The 21113-nt window shown below is 53.0% G+C and overlaps 3 protein-coding genes across 14 annotated transcripts in view; 1 reads left to right on the forward strand and 2 right to left on the reverse strand.

Moving 5' to 3' along the window:
* The window catches only part of OTOF (otoferlin), a 100759-nt gene extending 98555 nt beyond the window's left edge, over nucleotides 1-2204 (reverse strand). For 3 of the 4 annotated variants that reach the window (XM_049095439.1, XM_049095440.1, XM_025454419.3), the window contains exon 1: nucleotides 1911-2184. In XM_049095439.1, coding sequence (XP_048951396.1) covers nucleotides 1911-2169 — 259 coding nt within the window. In that variant the 5' untranslated portion in view covers nucleotides 2170-2184. Of the gene's footprint in view, nucleotides 1-1910 lie in introns of all 4 variants that reach the window. The other variant, XM_049095441.1, reaches the window with a different exon arrangement.
* On the forward strand, nucleotides 1221-16003 carry FAM166C (family with sequence similarity 166 member C). The gene is made up of 4 exons (XM_025454437.3): nucleotides 1221-1338; nucleotides 12698-12971; nucleotides 13848-13960; nucleotides 15802-16003. The coding sequence occupies exons 1-4, from the start codon at nucleotides 1265-1267 to the stop codon at nucleotides 15944-15946; spliced, it is 606 nt and encodes a 201-aa protein (XP_025310222.1). The 5' UTR covers nucleotides 1221-1264; the 3' UTR covers nucleotides 15947-16003.
* Nucleotides 16004-17654: 1651 nt separating this feature from the next.
* Nucleotides 17655-21113, reverse strand: part of CIB4 (calcium and integrin binding family member 4) — a 50801-nt gene continuing 47342 nt past the window's right edge. For 7 of the 9 annotated variants that reach the window (XR_007402893.1, XM_025454431.3, XM_025454433.3 and 4 more), the window contains 3 exons: nucleotides 20195-20304; nucleotides 19288-19376; nucleotides 17655-17850 (listed from right to left, as the gene is read on the reverse strand). Coding sequence is in view for 7 of the 9 variants with exons in the window: in XM_025454431.3 (XP_025310216.1) it covers nucleotides 17820-17850; nucleotides 19288-19376; nucleotides 20195-20304 (230 nt within the window). In the remaining 2 variants the exon portion in view is untranslated. Of the gene's footprint in view, nucleotides 17851-19282; nucleotides 19377-20194; nucleotides 20305-21113 lie in introns of all 9 variants that reach the window. The other 2 variants (XM_035700474.2, XR_007402894.1) reach the window with 2 other exon arrangements.

Consider the following 21113-nt stretch of genomic DNA (forward strand, 5'->3'; position numbering starts at 1 on the left):
GGATTCGATCCCGGGTCTCCAGGATCGCGCCCTGGGCCAAAGGCAGGCGCTAAACCGCTGCGCCACCCAGGGATCCCTGCATGGAGAATTTAGAAATACACAGATCTCTCTGCGGTTTGAAGGCGTGGTGGAGAGTCCTTCTGCCTGGCCCGCAACCACTCATTCCCCTTCAGATCCTTTTCCTCCCTAGGCCTGTTTTCCTGCTTCCTGCACCTCTTGGAAGCCTGTGGCTTCCACTGTTAACTGTCAGAGGAAGCCTTTTGAGAATTCTGGTGGCAAAAGCATCCTGCAAGCTCATTAGTGTCTATGGTCTTCATCAGCTGCCATTCACAGAGTCAAACTGTGAAGATAACACCTCTCCTCCGACAGGATTTGAGTGAAACTGTGAAGGCCGAGGATAAACTGCAGGGGGCTCTCACTGATACTAGCACTGCTGCAAGGGAGCTGGGAGGCAGGTTTGGCTCCAAGTGGCAAAGAACACGTTGCCTTTGGAGGCTGCCACCACTCTCTCACACCCCAGTTAAAGACCAGGGCTGAGATGAGGGTCACTGGAGAAATGGGATGTGGGGCACCAGTTACAGGAGGGAGGCATCATTACAAGAAAACCTCACCCGGGAGGTTGCTCTCCACTATCCCCAGTTGGGGTGCAAACCAGCTAACCTTGTGGACTGGACTTCAGAACTGGGGACAGGTGTAAATCACACACCCAGACGTTTCCAGGGTTTGTTTTTTGCCCCTTACTTATAAACCACTCTTGTAGAGTAGTTTGCCGGGCAGGACGAGGTGAGAAGAAAGCTCCCAGGGAGAGGTGAGAGAGCAATGAAGACAATCCCCTTGGGGGACTGGGGTGCCCGAGCGCTGGCTCCTGGGGTCCCTGCGGCCTCCTGGGCTCCTGGAGCAGGGCGGCGATGGGGCTGCTGCTTTCTGCTCGGCCTCCGCAGCCAGGGCGCCCCAGGCGGGGTGGGCGAGGCCTGCAGCGGACCGGGGGGGGGGGGGGGGGCACACTCCGCGGGCCTCTCCAGCGAGTTTCCACCTCCATCCCGCATCCCGGCGCCACCGCATCCCGGGCGGGCGGCGAAGCAGAGGAGCCCATCATCCCTGGACGTGAACGCAGCCGCTGGGGGCCACAGGCGAGCAGGCGCCAGGAGGGACCCCCCCCCTGCCCCCCGAACGCGGCGGCCGCGCGGCCCCTGTGGTTGCCAGGCGCGCGGTTGCCAGGTGCCCCGGGCTGTTGACCGTCGGGCGGGGAGGCGCTGCACCCACCATGGCCTCCCGCAGCGCGGGCACGCTGCTGAGCGAGTTCAATGCCGCCTACGTGCCTCCCGGCCTCATGCCCGGGTAAGGCCGCTCCCGCCGGTCGGGGTCCCCCCACCCCTAGACCCCTCCTCCCGCTGGCAACTCCGCCCTGCGCGCCCCCGTGCACCGGCCGCCGTCTTCCCGGGGCTGGCGTGCGCTCCGAGCAGCCCTGGCGGGGCCGGCCTGGGGCTCTCCAGGTTCTCCCCCCCCAGCCTGGGCCGCGGGAAAGCGGGAGGAGAGGGAGCCGCTGCGCGAGGTTGGTGTTTGGAGACCCCTGGGCGGGGGGAGCGAGAGCGTGGGGCGCCCGAGAAGGGAGCAGGGTTTTCGGGCCCCAAACCAGTGCTCCGCACCCAGGATTCGCTCAAGAGTCATCTTTGTCGGTTGAAGGACAAAAGGAGAGACCGGGTGGGCCCCCGGGGTGGGCTCGAAGAATCTGGCAAGGCGGGTCGGGCAGTAGTTATTTCTCAGTGGAGTGCAGGGCCCCTGGACTTTGTGGTCGGTACCCCCCACTCCCACCCCATCTCACTTAATCGTCACAGATGCTGGCTTGAATGCCTCTGGGTCCCCAGATCTGTCTTAACCTTTTACATTTTCAGATGCAGGGTCAAACCTACCTTTCCTTTCACTGGCTGTTATCAAGCTCCAAACATCCAAGATGCAAGTCTGACTGTCTCTTCCATTCTTTGGCCTTTCTCTCAAAGTGTCTGAGATTTCCACTCCAACCCCTTCTTCCAGGGTGTAAGATCCTCGTCTTTCTCCTACGGGTGGCCCCAGGCATGGAGGGCACGAACTGGATTTTGAGATGCTCCTGATGTCAAGCTGGGTGTGTAAGAAAAGGTGGCTTAGGATTTTCCTATTAATTCTTTCCTTCATTTAGGCATTCCTTTGACAAAGACATGTTGAGTGCTTGGGATGTGCCAGGTGTTGTGATAAGACAAACAAGCAGGGGGCTGCCCTAGAGGGGTTCCTCTTAGAGTGTAAACACATAAGGCTTAGTTCAAAGCCATCTTTGCAGCCCTGGATCATGGTATTTACATCATCCTGGGTGTTTATCATGGAGTTTAATTCTGTACATTATTATTTTTTTTCTTAAGCTCCCCACTATCCCCAGGTGGAACCTAACCATTCCCAAGTGTTCCCCCACTCTGCCCCATGGGCAGGGGGAGTTGTGTATTTCAAAAGCAATCCTGGGTTGCTTCTTTATCCCTGCCACTTGTCTGCAGTTCCCTTGAGCACCCTGTCTTGTGATTGATCTAGAAATTGTGATAACAAGTGAATCATAAAGAAGGCTCCAAGCATGAACTGGACTAGTTTGAATAGCTGAGTCTGTATCTACAGCTTTTGCTGTGGATCTTTCTGGGAGGGTTATGCTGTCCCTAAAGATCCCCATCAGTGAAGAATGCACTGAGTTATCTTATGTTTCTAAATGCTACCTCATTTTGTTAGCTTAATGAAAGAATCCAAGATTCCCCACCACACTTGGATAATTATTATTTTTGTGTGTCTTTTCAAATATTAATCACAGGATTTTAAGCACAGCCGGTCTTTTCTGACACTCAAATCATCCCTCTTACCAGTTTTATTCATAGAGGCAGAGAATATTCACAGTGGTAAAGACCTTGGAGATCATGTAGCCCAGCCCCCTCCTGTTCCAGATGTGGCCACTGAGTTCTGCAGGGGGACTTGCCTGAGCTCCAGGCTGGTGATGGAAGAACTGGCTTTGAACCAGGTCCCTGATGCTCTGTGGTAGCATTGTGAGCCCCCAGGCATGGGCACCTACTATGTGCCAGACACTGTGGTGGGCTCTTTATAGACTTTCTCTAAAAAAACCTTTGCAACAACCCAGATGAGCAATGGTCAGCTTGCCTAGGGTCATTTACCAAGTTACCCTGCCATACCTGTGTGACTTCAACACCCAGACTGTCCTCCATCTGTCCAAATGTTATCTGTATCATTAGTGAGATCCCTGCAGTGTTCAAGGCCTGATTCTGGGTACCAAGGGAAACAGGATGCTGGTCTTCAAATTCGTTGGCCAGGCTGTCCCACCTGGTCTCTTGCTGCTCTGAGCAACACAGCCCTCAGGCACCCTGCCTCTGTCTGACCCGTGAGCCTTCCCTGCAGTGAGTAGGGGATTCTTGGGTCCGAGTTTCTGGGATTGTAATGTTTTTCAAGGGATGAGACCGGCCTCAGTGGGGCACTGTGCCTCCTGCTTGCAGGCCAGATCTAAATGGTATCCATCCCCTTGCTCTCTGCCTCCCACCACACTTTACCAGGCTCTCGGTCCAAACACTTGACCTGCCGCTGTGCATTCATTCATGGCCAGACTACTACTGCAGGGGGACTTGCACCCCCTCCACTTTCCTCTATCTGCCTAGAGTGGTGGCTGTGCCCCCATCTGCCTCAAGGGCCTCAGGACCCTAAAATCAGTGGATTCCACTGTCAGGACTGTGAACATTGTTGAGAAGGTAGCCACATGCAGGTGGCTGTGTCCCTTTCCCCAGAATCCCCATACAGTAGATCCTCTGGTAAATGTTGACAACCTGCTCTCTGGAGAGAAAAAAACCCTGGCTTATAGCATTCATCTACTATCTGTGGTATAAAAACACTCCCCCTGCGGCTGATTTCAAGCTATCAACATGGTGTCACAGGGCAGAGCTGGAAGAGATGCACAGCAGCACACACTATACAGTAACTCTACCCTACAGATGCAAGAGATGTAGCTGAAGTCCAGAACACAGACGGTAGTAAAACATAGTGACATAATTAGGTAGTGATGAGTTTTGAATGCTTATTCCCTTTGTTTTCAATATAATTTCTTTTTTTTTTTTAAAGATTTTATTTATTTATTCATGATAGTCACAGAGAGAGAGAGAGAGAGAGAGGCAGAGACACAGGCAGAGAGAGAAGCGGGCTCCATGCAGGGAGCCCGATGTGGGATTCGATCCCGGGTCTCCAGGATCGCGCCCTGGGCCAAAGGCAGGCGCCAAACCGCTGCGCCACCCAGGGATCCCTCAATATAATTTCTTTATGACTTTACAGAACATAATTCTTTTTTTTAAAAATATATAATTTAATATTTAATACTGGCTTGTTCAACAACAGCTCAAAAAATCTTAGAAATTTAATAATCAGCTCCCTTCAGCCAGTATGAGCCGGTACCAGCTACAGCTAGCACCCCACCACCTCCTGCCAGCTGCTTCAGGCCTGAGACCTTACCTGCAGGCTGAGACAGGTGTGGGCCAGGCTGGGACAGAGGAGCCCTTTTCTGTGTCAGCCCGGGGCCTGGCGCTGGAGTTGCAACCCCGAAGACAGGCCAGTACATCCTGAGCTACTTAGGCCATATGCCAACGGGATATAGGAGACTCCATGTGCCCAGACAGGCCACTGTTACCTCTCACATAACCCTGAAGAACGGGGAAGGCTTCCTATGAACAGGGGTCAGGGGCCCCTAGAGACATAGGCTTTGTAACAGGGATCCTCCTTCTTTCCAGAAGAACCATCAGCCCTTAAGAATGTGCCTCTGCTTGTCAGTTTATTTCAATGAATATTTACAGGGTGTCTCCTGAGCACCAGCAGTGCCAGGGATGCAGATATGGGTAGAACACCTCCCTCTCTTTCCACAGAGTTTATGCTTCAGGAAGAAACACTAGATAGAGTAAAGGCCCAGATAATTACAACACAGCAAGAATGTGAAGTGGGACATAAGGGAGTCACAAAAGAGGGCGCCCGGCTGGCTCTGTAGGAAGAGCATGGTGACTGTCGATTTTGGGGTCGTGGGTTCGAGCCCCACATTGGGTGTAGAGATTATGTAAGTAAGAACTTGAGAGAGAGAGAAAGACAGAGACAGAGAAAGAGACAAAGGGCATAGACAATTCAATGGAGAGGACAGGCATGGTCTGTGGGTGGCTCCATGGAAAAGGGGGTATTGGAAATGGACCTTGAGGGATGGCTAAGATCACAAGGCAGGGAGAGGAGGAGACAGTGTCTTCGGGATGGAGGGGGTTGCTGAGGAAAGGCAGGGGTGGAGGTGCTGGCCCTATATGCTTCCAAAACAGCAAATGGCCTATTTAACTGGAGTAGAAAAGCTGCAACGTGGCAATGGATGGGAAGATTGGAAAGACCTCTCCCAGAGCCCCACGTCAAGCAGGGCCTTGAGCGTCTGGCCCGTTTGTTCTTAATTTCATCGACAATGGGGAGCCCTTGAAAGCTTTTGCCCAGGGGAAGGATCTGATCTCACTGTACTCAGCAGGAATTGTAGAGAAGAAAGCAAGTGTGGAACAAGGACGTGCCGAATAGTCACAAGTTAATTAGTTAATAAGGCTGCTCGTGGGATCTCTGATGGCATGGTAATTAATTTTAATGTCAGGTATGGGGCCAACCAGGGCCATCAAGAGACAGGGAGGGATTGCTTCCTGTACACACAGAGATACACAGAGGACTGTTGTCTGGGGCCCCGGCTGAGCACTGTCTCCCAGCTCGTGTGCAAGTGGCTGAGGAGCCAGGCAGCGGATGAGGGAGGCAAGGAGGAGGGGTGGCAGCACCATGGGGACTGTTTGATGCCCCGGGATGAGACCTGCCATTCTCTTCTGTTCTCTCCACGTTGATCGGCCACACAATCACCAACAACAAACCTTTGGAAAGCTTTACCATAGAACTGCACAGGGTCTCGCTCAAGGCACACACATGCAAGTGTATCCAGGGGACATAGACCTGGCTAGCCTTTGGTGCTAAATGAATGTGAATGTGTCCTCTGGTGCTAATGAATGTGAACGTGTGCACATATGTGGGCATACCCGTGCCCCTCCCTGAGCAGCAAATTCTGAACAAGATCTGAAATCTAAGCAGAACCTTAGGAGGATTGCGGAGGAGAGGGCTTCTATTCTATTGGGATGCAAATATCTTGGCATTCAGAGAAGGTGGAAAATCGGGGAGCAGAGGAGGAGTATGGCAAAGAGCCTGGGGGTGGTGAAGAATCACAGGAACACGTCACATTTCTATAGCTCCTTTCTTCAGAGGAGCGCAAAAGGCCCCTGTGGGTGGGACGCTGTGTGTGGTGTGCGCTCTGCTGATCAAAGCCAAGCCCTTTTAAAGCAGTGCTCGGGGGGTACCTGGGTGGCTCAGTGGTTGAGCCTGTGGTTCAGGTCGTGATCCCAGGGTCCTGGGATCGAGTCTCACATCAGGCTCCCCACAAGGAGCCTGCTTCTCCCCCTTCCTATGTCTCTGCCTCTCTCTTTGTGTCTCTCATGAATAAATAAAACCTTTAAAAAATAAAAAATAAGACCAATTAAAAAAAAATAAAGCAGTGCTCAGGGACATGACCCCCTGGGTTCATGGACTTCTGCTTCCTCCAGCAGCCATTTATTGAGTACTTATCCTCTGTTAGGTGCTGCGTAGGTGCTGAGGATAGAGAACACAGATTAGCAGAGGAGGTGGACCAATGTGCTCCTGAGCAGGGATGGAAGGTGTGACACATACAAGCTAGGTAGAGAGTGTGTAGTTCGGGAAGGTGACAGAGAGCCCTGGCTCTGTGAGTGGGTGAGGAACTCCCTGGGGGCAGGAGGAGCCATGGCATCCCAGGTAAAGTAAATATGCGCAAAGGCTTAGAGGTGCAGACAGCATGTGAGACCCTAGAGATGTGACACTTCTGAGGAATTGGGCGCCTGGGGGAAGTGAGAAGAGAGAGGTGAGCCTTGGTGATGCATCCTTGAGAAAGATGGCTCTGGCAGCAGCATGGACAGCAGGATGGAGGGGTGAGACTTGGTCTGGGAGACTGGCTAGAAGATTCTGGACAGTCCTAATGAGCCAAGAGGAAGCGGCAGCCATGGGAGAGTAGCAGGACTTAGGGACAGGAGGGAGATGGAGAAGAGAGGTGATGGGAATCCTGGTTTCTGGCTTGTGAGGGGTGAATATAGGTGTCATCCAGCAAGGCAGAGCTATCCAGGAAGAGGAGCAGGCTGGTTTCCATTCAGCTGAGTCTGGCATTCATGGGCAAGCCCTCTGTGGACAATTAGGTGTGTGGATCCATAGCTGGAAGAAGAAACACAGAGACACAGACCTGGGCATCCTTGGTGTATGGGCAGTGTTGGAAGTCCAACATAAACGAGCTCTCCCAGAGGACTGGGTCTCTGAAAAGAGAAGAGGACTCTGGGGCATCTGGAAGCATCTAGAAGATAAGTGGAGGAAGAGAACCAGCTCCCAGGCCGTCCCCCTTCACACTGAAGTTCTTTTCAAAGCCTGACCTCAATGGAGGGCCCTTCGTGGAGCTCCACCTTCTCCCTGGAGTGGCCCTCCCTCCCTGCATTTCATAGCATTGAGCGTCCACTTCCAGCACAGCTCCTGCACACCACCGTGTAACACAGTAAATACAGAACGAGGGGGTAGGCTGGAGGAAGAAAGGGTGAGCCTTGTGGTCCTCTGGGTCCCTGACTCCCGGCGCACAGTGAGTTCCCAGTAAAGTAATTCTTAAAACTACCTCACTATCTTAAAAAAAAAAAAAAGAAAAGAAAAGAAAAGAAAAAAGAAAAGAAAAGATACATGTACAAAGCAGAAAGAAACAAACCACCCCAAATCCAAAGACCTAGAATTAACCAGGGTTAGCCTTTGGTGAACTTCATTCCAGGTCCCATTATTCAGCTAAAAGACTCGATGGTTGGTTGGCTGGCTGGCTGGCTCGACAGACAAAGCAATTCTATAAAAATATGTTCATGCCACATTTGCTATTTTAAAATGAAAATCATGGAATTTAGTCTTACTAGGACCTAACAGAAGAGAAAGATACTGGCATAAAAATGGAAGAATATCCAGACTTGAGATAAATGGTAATTCAGCTCAAGAGGCATTAATTCCGGAAAGATCCCTCTAAAGTGGAGAGAGGGAGGGAGAACAAAAACCATCCAGGGGTGAGAGTCACTGTGTTCTGTATCCTTCAATGACACGTCTTAAATGTAGTTGCCCCGGGGCTGACTCTGCTTATAAATTCTTCGTTAGTACACTCTCATCGCCCCCCACCCCCACCCCCCAATTTTTGTTACTGAAATTATTTTTCCCTTTGACAGGTTTTATAACATTTACATTCTGTTCTGCAACCAGCCTTCACCTAGCTGCTATTTCTAGTTCCGTACTTTTAAATAGATTTGAAGCTAACCACCAGCCCTTTTCACAGAGGTTCTACATTTACTGGGTATTTCTTTCTTTTGAATCATCATCTCCTAGTTGGCAGGATTTCGTCACCGAGCACTACTTGCAAGGAGAGCCTATAGGTTGCTTTATTTCCTGAGCTCTTTCATGCCGGGAAGGGCCCGGCAGCTGCCTTTATACCTGAATGGCCACTTGGCCAGTTTGATGTTCTTGGGTCATGCGTTTGTCCCTAAAGAATGTTGTGAACAACTTTCTTTAGTTTTCATGCTGTCGCTTTATCATCTTTTTGTTGGGGTTTGACAGCACCTGATCAGCGTGTCCTTCATCCCTACATTCTGAACCATTAGAGAAATAAGATAAAAGAGCGAAAGCTGATATGATAGAACAGAGCTGATCCTGAACCCCAGAAGGAGATGGCAGGGCTGGATGGGGGCAGGCTTTCCTCCTGAAGCGCAGAGAGTGTCCACTCAGAGCAGCAGCCAGGAGCAGTGTGGGCTTGTTTGCTTGCAAGGAAAAGGGGTGGGGGTGGCTTCAACAAGCCTCCTTCCCCTCTTCAACCCCCTGGCCTGATGTTCTTTCACCTTTTAATGGAAGAGCAAGTGGGGGACAGAGGCACATCTGTGGGGAGCCCCCTCCGTGTGAAAGGACTCATCAGGGAAGGAAGGAATAGCTCCCTGCTGCTGGTCTCTGGCTGCTTGACTGTTGAGCCTATATTTTTATTAGGTTTCATCCCTAGCACAAAGAGCTCTCAGGAACCGTGCTTCTACTGCTCAGGTTATGTTTCTTGCAAATGAGTTTCCGCATCAGTGCGAGTGTTGCCAAGAGAGAGCCAAGGATGTTGGATTTGGCGATTGGATGATCTTACATTACCTTAATGAAAAATCACAGGCTCACGTTTAAGCAGGGTGATCGGACTGGGGGAGATCAAGGAAATAACGGGAGAGGGAGAAACAAAGGTAGAAGGTACAGAACATTTTGCAGAGAAATTCGGGAATAAAGAAGAGAAAGGGTGGGATGTGAGGCAGCAAGGCCCACCAGAGGATTTTGCAGCCTGGGAAGAGTGCACACAAATGTGTGTGTGTGTGTGTGTGTGTGTGTGTGTGTGTGTGTGTGTGTAGGCAGAGGGAAAGAAGCTAAGAGAGAAGGAAAAGAACAGGGGCCGAGAGAAACAGGGAAATACTGATGGGAGGGTGGGAGGCTCTGGACCCAGGAGGGAGTAAACCATGGCAGAGAGGAGGACTCTGTCCTCGAAGTGGCCAAGGTGACCTCATGGGCCTCACCAGCTGACCATCTTTCCGGGAAAGGAGACCCAGCCATCAGCCAGGAACTCAGGAGGAGTGAGCAGAAGGGCAGAGGCAGGTGGGAATGGGTGGGTTAGGATCCCCAGGGTCATGGTCTCCAGGGCAGAGAGAAGCCACGGGCAGGAGAGGTGAGGCTGGACAAATGCCTGAGTGCAGTGGAGGGCTTTCCCCCTCACTCCCTGCTCGGGCCCAGGCAACCTCGAGTGCTGCAAGATTCTAAAAAGGCACAGCTGCTGACGGGAGGTAGGGCCAGGAACCAGGGAAGGACTCTTGTTATATTTTGCCCACAGTGAAGAGCAATTGGAAGGCCTGTCATTACCATGCTTGGCTTTCTTGATTTCCGCCTGAAGATGGGAAGAAGGAAGCCATGCATTGCTTTCTAATTTTTTTGGTGAGGAGGCCGAGGCCCAGAGCAGCTGCCACAGGTAATCCTGAAGCGCTGATTTCGACCGCAGTGTCCTTTTGCCTGGTGACATGGGGACACCCATGATGTCGCAGGGGCTGGCAAGATCCCCTGGGAGCTCCCAGGGTGGGGTACTGGGGGTACCTGCGGCATGGTCTTCGGGCATTTGTGTGAGTCAGTCCAACCGGAAATGTCACTGATGCTATCGGCACGTGGCCACTCATTTTGTTCATTTCCTAAACATTTCCTACCTGCCAGACCTGGCACTGAAAACCAGGGATCCAGAGGTGAGACGTGATCCAGCTCTGCTCAAGAAGCTCCCAGTCAGGGATCCCTGGGTGGCTCAGTGGTTTAGCGCCTGCCTTTGGCCCAGGGCGTGATCCTGGAGTCCGGGGATCGAGTCCCACATCAGGCTCCCTGCATAGAGCCTGCTTCTCCTTCTGCCTATGTCTCTGCTTCTCTCTCTCTCTCTCTCTCTCTCTCTCTCTCTCTCTCTCTCTGTGTCTCTCATGAATAAATAAATAAAATCTTAAAAAAAAAAAAGAAGCTCCCAGTCTAGTGGTGGAGACAAAGACATAAAACAGACAAGAGCATTAGGAGTGAGGTATGGCTGGTGGTGCCACGGGAAGAGAGAGCAGGACCCACCTAGACCTGGAAGAGGTGGCAAGGAAAGGATCTCAAAGAAATGATAGGGCAGGTATTTATTTTTGAAGATTTATTTATTTATTAGAGAGAGCACAAGTGGCAGGGGCTGGGGAGAAGGAGAGAGAATCCCAAGCAGACTCTGCTGAGCATGGAGCCCAGCTCAGAACTTGATCTCACGACCCTGAGATCATGACCTGAGCTGAAGTCAACAGTCAGATGCTTTACTGACTGTGCCACCCAGGTGCTCCATAGGACAGGCCTTAAGGATCCTTTTGGGGGGCAAGCATCACGAGCAGCAGGAGAAGCAGGTTTGACATTCCTGATGGCCGGGGGCACAGGGCAAACCCCAAGGGAGGGAGAAAGAGCAGGAACATGCAGGAAACTGCAGATGGCTCTTCACAACCGGTGCAGGGCAGCTGGTGAGGCCGGAGGCAGCTGGTGAGGCCGGAGGGGAGGCGAGGTCCGCTCCCAGACGGCCGTGAATGCCACGCTCAGCGCTTGACTTTAGAAAAGTCAGTCCGGCTGAAGTATGGGAAAGGGGTGGGAAGTCAGAGTACAGTTGAGAGGATGGGGGGCTGCTGCGCCACAGTCCAGGTAAGAGGTGGCAGGGCCCAAGCTTGGGGCGGAGATGGCAGCCCGGGGCTTGGGGACTGATGGCATGTGAAGGATGAAGCTGAGGGAGGCAGATGTCAGGTTTCTGACTTGGCCGCCTGACGAGTGCTCTCCACCAGGATGGGACGAGATGCTGGGGAGGTGGGGGGCGGGGGGAGACCGCGCCTGGGACATCCAAGGGGGGAGGCCTGTGTGCCACTGCGGACAGGAGTCTGAGGGAACTCCTGGGCTGGGGATGGAGACCACAGATCATCCGCACAGGGTGACGGTTAAGGCCTTCACATGGATTCCATCCCCCAGGGGACCCTGTGGGCTCAGGACAGACCCCCACAGGAAGAGAGCAGAGGAGGCACGTCATGGGCGGGGGTGGGGGGTGGGGGGAGGATCGAGAGGGAGGTGAAAACCTCAGCAGATAAGGAGAGAACAGTGTTGTAAAATCCAGAAGCAGCACTTCGAGAAGGCAGATCTCAGCAATGCCCAGTGCTGCAGGAGCCCCCTGATGGCCTTGTCAAGGGCCATTTCGGGGGCACCATGGGGGCAGGGCCTGGTCCCAGGGGGTGAGAAGCACTGACTGGGAAAGCATTGGTCTTTAACATTTGCACAAAGTCTGACACTCCCTCTCTTCGAGGATGGCCTGCTGTCCCTTCACTTGGCTACAGCAAGTAAATCTCAGCTGACTGGGGCTCCTTAGTGTACTATGTGTGCTTATGCTCTGTGTCTCCAGGGGTCCCGCTCGCCAGCCCCCCTCCCTCTCGTTGGCCTCCTGGCGGCAGAGGGCGATGGGGCTCCTTGCAGGCTGCCTGCGTCATCGAGCTGGAACCAGGCTGCAGCTCCTAAACCCAGGCCTTATAGCTACAACAAATCTTACAGCCCCCATCACTGCCGTGTCCCCACCAACTTCTTACAGTCTCTCTACCCTTAAGGAGAGAGCGGCAGGAGGCCTCCCCATCTTTGGGCCAAACCCAGAGTGGATGGAGAATGACTCGCCTGCAGGCTTGCTCAGGGCTCAGGATGGGGCCTGGTGCTTTGCCCCTGCAGCAGGCTCTGGGCTGGAGGGATGACCATCCTGTGTGTGTGTGGGGGGGGGGGGTGGTAGTGGCATAAAGGCCGGGAGTCTCTTGCACTCATCCTCCCCCGGAGCCCCGAACCAGGCAGCGCACCTTGGGGAAGCCTCTCAAGGCCCAGAAGTGACCCACGGGGCCCACTGAGCCCATCCCTGGGATCGAGGGGCCTCTTGTGGAACTGGCCCGGAACCTTGCACCCATCTCCCCTCCCATTCCCCCCACCCCCATTACCATTGCAGGTACCAGGGCCATGTTCCCAGCGTGGCCTTCTCCGTCGGCTCCCCCTACGGCACCACCACCCTCAAGTACTTCCAGGACCAACGCAACGCAGCCCTGGAGAGGAGCTACACTCCCTTCAGCAAAGGCGGCCACCTCCCTACCCTCTTCTCCTCAAACCCCAACCTGGTGCTGAGTAAGCGCTCCCTCACCCGGGACCGCGGGCTGCACGTCCCCAGCTACACCCGCTTCAACCTGGACAGTGACCGCTTGGCCCAGATCACTGGTTTCTACCAGGTGGGCTGCCCTGGCCTGGGCTGCTGCCTCCTCTCCAAGGTGGGGAGGCAGGGGGATGGGCTTGAAGCCATGGGGGGACCAGAGGAGACCTCTCACCCTCAAAGAGCGACTCTGTTCACTTTTTTGAAGCCCCAGACCTAGCAAGGAGCCTAGGGCTTTGGCTCGGGGCACTGGGGACGAGGCTCAGGACTCTGCTTCCTGGATGCCCCCTCCCACGGCCTCTTGGGGCTCTTGTCCCTGCTCACCCCCACTGTCAGTGGAGTCAGAGCCTTTGGGGATGCTCCCACCCTCACCTCTGCCCCATGGCCCTGTGGACTTCACTGGGGGCCAGGGCTCATTCTCTGCTGTGTTCCTAGAAACTCCAGCCTCTCCCTCACTTCTCTTGCAAACATCCTTCCAGCCTGATTTCAAGGACATGGGTACCTCCAGATGCTCAGGGCAGAGTACCTTCCCTCCCCAGGGAGAGGACCAGGTCAATGCTGTCAGGCTCCGAGGGGGCGAGACCGTGTCAATGGGCATGGAAAGGCCTTTGCTCCCCATCATGACTCTCATGCAGGGCACCTCCAGTCCAGGGGGGAGGGAAAGGGAGAAACAAACACACAAAGCTTACCTGTGCCACCTGCTGAGCCAGGATTCATGTACCTTACCTCTGCTGGTCACTTGTCTCATTTACTCTCCTTAGCAAAGCTGGTGGGGTGCAGGCCTTTATCCCCATTAGACAGACAGGGAACTGGTCGCAGAATACCCAGCTGGGGACTCCAACAAGGGCAGGCAGCCCCACCCCTTGCCCAGGTATAGCCAGGCAGGTACTGCAGGTGCCCCAGGTCACTCTTGCACACTAACAGCCTGTCATCTCTTCCTTGGGTCGAGCTGTAGATGGCACAGGAGCATCGGAAGTACTATCTAGACAAGACAGGCCTGGTGCCTCGGGTCCCCTACTTCGTGTTGCCTGTGAAGGAGTGGGAACGGTACCCCCTCCCCACTGACCTGTGAGTGCCTGCCCTCCATTCATGCATTCTACAAACACATGTCCATGGGCACCTGCTTTCAGCCAGGCACACGCCACTCAGACTGAGAAATGAGTTCAGATCTGGCCCTAAAGAGCCTAAGGTACAGAGGGCAACAGTTACACAGCAAGGCGTCAGGGTTTTTGGCAGCCCTACACGGATGCCAGGAACCTAAATGAGCAGAATCGGAAAGGGTGTTTTCCTGGTCAGATGCATGGGGAGTTGGGGAGCAAACCCCACTATCTTTGCTGGCCAGAATCTGCAGGCTTCTCTCGGGCAATGGCAGCCTTGCAGCTACACTCGTCCAAACGTGGGCACAGCGGCTCTGAGCAGTGGGGAACTGCTGCCCTCTGCCGGACACAGGGGGCACTGCACAGAGCAGGGACTTGGTTCCCCCCACCACCCCCAACCCCGACCAGACTCAGAAAACGTTCTCCTCAGGACTACAAAACACCTTTCAAAGCCCAACTGTCCATCCAGCAAAATGTGAAAGTTCCCCACTGCCGGCACCTCACTGCTGTTATCTGGGAGAGCTGCTTTTCCCAGGAATGGCCAGCTCTGCCTTGTAGGATATTCCAGGCACGTGGTTGCCTTGCTCTCCTTCCTGACACCAAGGCATGGAAATCAGAAGCCTGTATGCTGCCAAGGTGTCGTGTGGGGAAGGAGGCATCAGGAGGTCGGTCAGTGGAAAGATCTGGGGTTTCCAACTACATGCTGACCCCTTCCTTGCCTCAAGAGCCCTAAGTCTCATCACCACCATTATTAATAAGGCAGCAACCCTTTCCAGTGAGTGTAATGGTTTGAAAGACACAAATTTAACTGCCTCTGTAGGATAGATGGGCCCATTTTATAGACAGGGAAACAAGCTTAGTGACGGCTTCAGAAACTTGTACTGCGTAGCAAGTCTGATTGGAGGTAGAACCTAGAGAAAACCAGATCTCCTGACACCAACTCCAAGACTCCGGCTTGGCCATCTCTGCCCCTTGGGTGGCTCTGAGTCAGACCAAACCTGGAAACCACGTGGAGCCTCTCCTGGGGATATATTTCCTGTTGAGATCACTCTGGGCATGATCTGTGGGGAGCCTGGGATGCCCCAGCTCCATTTCTTCTCCAAATTTTCTGGCAGCCTATGCTGCTCATGGCTTCACACCCAACACGGAGGACCAACCAGGTCATCAGGACTAAGAGGGTCCATGCCTGCATTCAGCCCTTTCCCTGATCACATCTGTGGCCTGGGGAAAATCCTTGCCCTTTCCTGAGTTTCATCACCATCATCACCACCACCACTATCACCATCATATCACCACCCCTCACCATCACCATCATGACCCTCATCATCACCACCAACGCTATTACCACCATCACACGACCACCATCACTGCGACTACCACCACCATTACCATTATCACCATCACCCCACTATCACCACCGTCACTAACATCATCGCCATCACCATTTCTTATATTTGTTAAGTGTTTCCTCCTTGTCCAGCATTATTGAAGTGCTTTGTATGCATTACCTCATTTACTCCTTGAAGCAAAGCTAAGACAGATGTACTAACATTAGTTCATTTTAAATGTGTCTACTTCCAGCATGATTTGAGCCAGAATCTGACACCCATGTTCTCTCTCTTAACCACTGAACCGTTGTGCAGATGCAAATTATTCTCATCTCAACTGTAGGGTGACTTATCAGATGTTGAGATAATGAGCAGCCAGAAGGTCAAGTTGGGCCAGAATATCGGGCATACAGGGCGTGGTTGGGCACTTCCTTCCCAGCTCCCTGGCACACTATATAACACTGGCTCTGTCCTTGCCCCCCAGTCCTCCTCTGAGCCCAGAGAAGAAGTGGAACCTTTTAAGAGTATCCCCTGAGAATCTGAAGACCTACCAGACATTCCCCTCGGGGAAGAGGGTGTCCCCACAGGAGCGGCAGAAGAGAGACCGATACTTTGAATTCAGAGCATGATGCCTGAGAGCCTGGCTCTGACCAGGTTAGCTTTTCGCAATAAAATCTTTAGCCATGACCAAACCCATGGTCTTCTTCTCTGAGCTCCAGGAACATTTGGCCACAAAAGAACACGCCCGAGAGTCACACAGCACCAGGTCTTAGGGGCTGTGGATGGCTCAGCTCAGGGGTTCAAGCCAGTAGGAAAGCCATGTCCAGTGATCTAGTAGGCCCACCCACCCCTCCTCTGAGGTGGGGGCAGGTAGAACCAAGGACTGTAGGGATCCCGAGCCTTGGTGGCAGATCAGTCAGGCACAGAGATACCTCCCCTCTGCTTCCACTAGTATAATCGAGGAGGCCTCATTATTGCATGTCTGAGAATGAAGGTGAAGTGACCATGGAACAATTGCACCGGGGGTCAGATGCAAAGGAGTTCCATTTTGAGCCCTGACTTGGCATCATTTAGTTTACATGATAACTTGTGGGGTAGGTAGTGTTATCCCCACTTTACGGATAAAGACACAGTCTCAAAAGTTGAGAAAGCTCAACACAGCTTAGAGGTGATCCAGTGTTTTGACCTAAGCCCTCTTTTTTCCACTACATAACCTGCTTGTGGTCCATGTGGAGACAGGAAAGTAGGGATGATACAGTCCTGAGGCCCCTGTGGTGCTTGAGAGAAAAAGCTATGTCAAGCAACCACCTTTTGCATTCTTCCCAGACAGGCATGGACAGGCTGATTTGTCATCTGCCCCTGGGACTATTTCTAGAATAGAACAGGAGAGAGTGACTCAGGACTAAGCCACTTTTCAAGGAAATGAGATGTTGGTGGTTGGGATTCTGGAGTACCTGCTCTCACCAGGCTGCTGCTTCCCACTTCCTGGGAGGCTGCCTGCCTGCTGGGGCAGGGGACAGGATGGGGGTGATAGCCCCTCAAAAGACAGGATCTGGGATGGGGACCTCAGGCCAGGTATGTATCCACACGACAGGTTTTTTTCCAACATTCCAGCATCTCTTGGATTTGATCAAGGGACTCTACCAATCGATGGGAAATTTATTGCCTCTTGAATGGGTGAGTTAGGACCTAAAGGCAGAGACCACTGCAAGTTCAAGTACATGTGGCAGTGAAACAGCCCTTCCCCTGGGAGCCAGTGTTTAGACACTTCCCCGGAGGACCATGTAAACACGAAAAACCATGTGCCCATCAGAGAGGCATCTGTCAGCTCTCAGAGACCCTCTAAGGGACTTCTCTAATGGCCCAGACTCCTTGACCACCTGGGCTCCAAAGGGTCCCTGTGGGGGCTAAATTCATTCCAGGATTTGGCTGAATAGCAAAGTAAACAAACCTCAACAGCTGTTCACGCACTGTCACATCCTGGGGACTGAGGGTGCCAAGTGGGACTAGATGTCTTCTCCCTTGACAAGGACTGGGAAGCCAGGCACCAACTAAAATGACCTCTATACATACGTCTCTGTACAGTCAGCACCGGGAGATGCTGGAATGTAGCTCCAGTGAAAGAAGGGAATGATGTAGATTTCTTGGTGAACTACATTCCATTTGGCCTGGTCTCTGCTGTGATGTGGGTTGGGATTTGAGCTCTGTCCTCAAAACAGATGGTCACCCCAGCTTGCTTGGTGTCACTGGCAAACTTAAGCCCTGGAATGAGCAGTCCTTCATAAAAAGTACTTCTACGTGATCCTGTATTCAAAAGATGAACTGGTGGGGCAAGGGAAAGGCTTTTGTTTTGCTTTATTGAATAAATAATAGTCTCAAAGTGAGGGAAGGACAGGGACAAAGTCATACTTCTGATCGGAGTCCCCCAGCACCTGGAGAGGGTTGATTCCAAGTTCCAGCGGTCCCCTCCTTGAGGCTGCAGATCAGGTATTTGTGGCCACATCAAAATCCCCAAAAGTGAATCCGAAAGGAGCTGAAAGCATGCCATGAGCCACCTTGAGCTCCAGATCTAAAGTGCCTTCCAATTTCTGGGTTCATAGTGGTCCTGGAGGCACCCTCCTTTGCCCACTTCTCATCCTCTCTCTGAGGGATGGCCAGTTTACAGCTGTTACAAACCAACCCAAAGCCTTCTTTATGTTCCTTTTAGCATCACCAGAAAGCAAAAAGTGTCAGAACCTCATGGTACCAAAACCAATGGAAAGATATGGGGCAGATTCAAAGAAAAAGCAAAGAGGATAGGATTCTGGCCTCAGTTATGTGCTGGGCTGTTCTGGAAGAAGAGGAATTACCCTTAATTGGGGTGGTTCCAAGTGTGGACTTTCAGAGGGTCTGCCCATGCCCGGCCCCATAGCAGCCAGGATGGCCTGGAGAATCCTCTCCTCCAGCCACGTGATTGGAGGAAGGGTGGACACCTGACCCAACTTGGGCCAATCAGATCATCTGACTGGGAATTTGGAATCAGAGCTGAGAGCTATTCCTTGGGAGTCACCAGACTGCTGCATGGAGGTAGTGACTGGCTTCTTGTCTGACAAAGGAGAGATTGCTGGTTTGCATGTAGAGCTAAATGTAGAGGAGCTGAGGAGAGAGGCAGAGACTCTAGGTGCAGAGAAGGGAGAAAATGCACTGCCTTCGGTTCCTGACCAGGTGTTCTCCGAGGTCTAGTTGTCTTTGTTCTTTTTCGGATTGTTTGGTTAAACTACTTTGAATGGGCATTCTTTGCTATCGAATTCACTTAGACTATGAGACCAAGGGCAGAATAGGGCCCAGGAGCAGCAGACACATGCCAACAGATGCTGACTCAACACAAGAAGGGCGTTCTAACAGGGCTGTTCCATCATGAATGGGCTTCCTCCGGGGGTGGTGCTTTTCCCATAAATGGAAGGAGCCAAACAAGACTGTTACACATGGCCTGGGCAATATGGAGATGGCCAATCATCTAAAGGGTGTTCAGACCAAGATATAAGACCATTAATGCCCCTTCTGCCTGAAACAAGTTTTGGAAATACTCCATGACCTGCATCTTCACACCCCTGTGCAAATCCCTGACTCCCAGTGACTGCTGGAATTGTGGGGGCAGGGGAGCAGGATAGGTGGTGGCAAAGGCCCCCCGCTAGTCAGTCCTGGATCCCCTGGTGGCTGGGAAGAAGACATCAATGTACCAGGTCAGCCTTAGATGGGCAGCACCTGAAGACAGGACCACCCACATCATTTGCAAAGCCTGGAATGCTATCTTGGCTTTGCTGGTTAAAATCCCACTCCCTCTATCTAAAGGTTAGAAATTTAGGTTACCTAATTTCTGCGAAGCTCTGGGTTTGCTGATTCTGAAAGAATTGACAAAGTACTCCCCATTGGCTCTTCCTGCCCCACCCCCACTATAGTGGGCACTCCCCCCGCTCCCAGAACACCTTACTTCATGAAGTCTGGAGACTTGGCCATCGCATGTTCAAACTCCGAGAAAGACAGCATGTTGTCATTGTCCAGATCCGACTCATTCAGGACCTGGCCAGGGGTGGAGGGACAGCCAGAGAGCAGAGAGGAGCCCCGAATAAGAAAGTGAGGTGAAGAGGGAGAGATGCCTCACACCAAGAGCTGCCATAGCCAGGCTCTCTGCTTAACATGCATCCCTGACACCCACCCACCCCCACCATGAAGCAGATGTTCCCCTCTCCCCCCCTTGCTACTCCCCACCAGAGACAAAGGCATGGGCTGGTCTCATCATGGGATGAGTCCCCTTCGTGTCTCTAGCACAAACTTGGCAGTGAAAATGGGTACAGAGGTGAGCTGGGTGACATGTCCCCACCCACACCTATCATCCGGCCACAGGCAGGGGCTCTGTACTGCAAGGGGCCAGTCAGGTGGAGGAGAAGCAATGATCCCTTGTGGTTTTCTCTCTGCTTCTAGCTTCAATCCAGACCAAAAGGACTTGAGAGTTCTCATGGTCTTAGGACAAACAGATTCGTGAGGCTGCCTTGGTGTCCTGTCACACTTTGGACTATCACTCCAGGACACTAGGACATTGTGTTTTGCTGGGATGTGGGAAAGGGGACATTGTGATGTGTCCCTCTAAGGCTCAGCTGCTTTGGAGCCACCTGCCTTCAGTGACTGCAGTGTGAATGAGAGGCCCTCTTGGAGTGGGTGGCTCAGGCACCTGTTCTTGGGGACTTTGGAAGGATGGACCATGGAAGAAGGAAAAAACACAGGGGAATAGTGCTTCCAGCTGTGTGCCCATCCCTCAGGGCACCTCACCCTGCCTGCCATCCAGGGGCTTTGGGGGATGACCCGGCCCAACCCAGCCTGTGTGGCCCCGGGGAACACACATGGTTTGTGAGGTCGGTCAGCAGGTCCTCCGACACGTCATCACTGTTGAGCAGTCGGAGGACAATCCTCTGCAGGTCCTCCTCGTCGATGAAGCCATTCTCGTTAAAATCTGCAAAGAGGAGGCAGAGCATGATAGGAAGGGGAGGCTTCCTCGGCCTCCCAGGAGTCCAGGGAGCCCTGGCCCCACAGAGCCCCCCTCTGTCCCTGGCGGGTCAGCGAGCCCGGGGAAGGCAAGCAGCCGGGCCGGCTGCAGATGCAGGCACATCTGAATAACACGATTAGAAACAGCCGTAGTCGTGAGCATTCACTGGGCGCCTACTACCTGCCCAGACACACCCTGAGAGCTTCACCTGTTTTAAGTCACTGAATCTTCACAATCAATCTTTTGTTAGTCTTACTTTAGCAAAGAGAAACCGAGGCACAGAGGTGTAGGGTGTTGGCCCCACACTGTGGGTAAGCTGAGGGCGGGACTCAGATGCAGCTGGGCTGGTCCCCAAGCCCATGTCAATCACCGTGCGATGGAAGTCTCCACCTCAGACCTCACAAGCCAGTAGGGGGTTGGTGGCCAGGAGCTGGGGGCACGGACAACAGCAGGACGCCGGGAGTTGTGCAAGGTCCCTGCTCCTGGCCCTGAGCAGTGCCACCTGCCCCACCGGCGCTGAGGACGATGCCCAGTGTCCACTGCAGGGAGTGCCCTTGCCCTTGTCAGACCTTGGGGCTTCCTTTTTGAGTTCAAAAATGGTCATTCCTATGAAACTACTATAGCATTGTATGTCAACAACAACAAAATACGGGCCTTACACAAGCCCCCTGCATGCTGGACCTCCAGGGTGTGTTTAACCCAGTTTCCCACAGAGGCGCCTCAGAAGGGGGTCCCTGGCCTGTCAGTGCCTGCTGCAGGTCTTCTCTACGGGCCCT

The sequence above is a fragment of the Canis lupus genome, chromosome 17, assembly GCF_003254725.2.
Source record: "Canis lupus dingo isolate Sandy chromosome 17, ASM325472v2, whole genome shotgun sequence".
Lineage (NCBI taxonomy): Eukaryota > Metazoa > Chordata > Mammalia > Carnivora > Canidae > Canis > Canis lupus.

Coding starts and splice junctions, on each gene's coding strand:
- FAM166C (XM_025454437.3), top strand. CDS start 1,265: ATGGCCTCCCGCAGCGCGGGCACGCTGCTGAGCGAGTTCAATGCCGCC. Junction 1,339..12,697: donor CCTCCCGGCCTCATGCCCGG/GTAAGGCCGCTC, acceptor TTACCATTGCAG/GTACCAGGGCCATGTTCCCA. Junction 13,961..15,801: donor TACCCCCTCCCCACTGACCT/GTGAGTGCCTGC, acceptor CTTGCCCCCCAG/TCCTCCTCTGAGCCCAGAGA.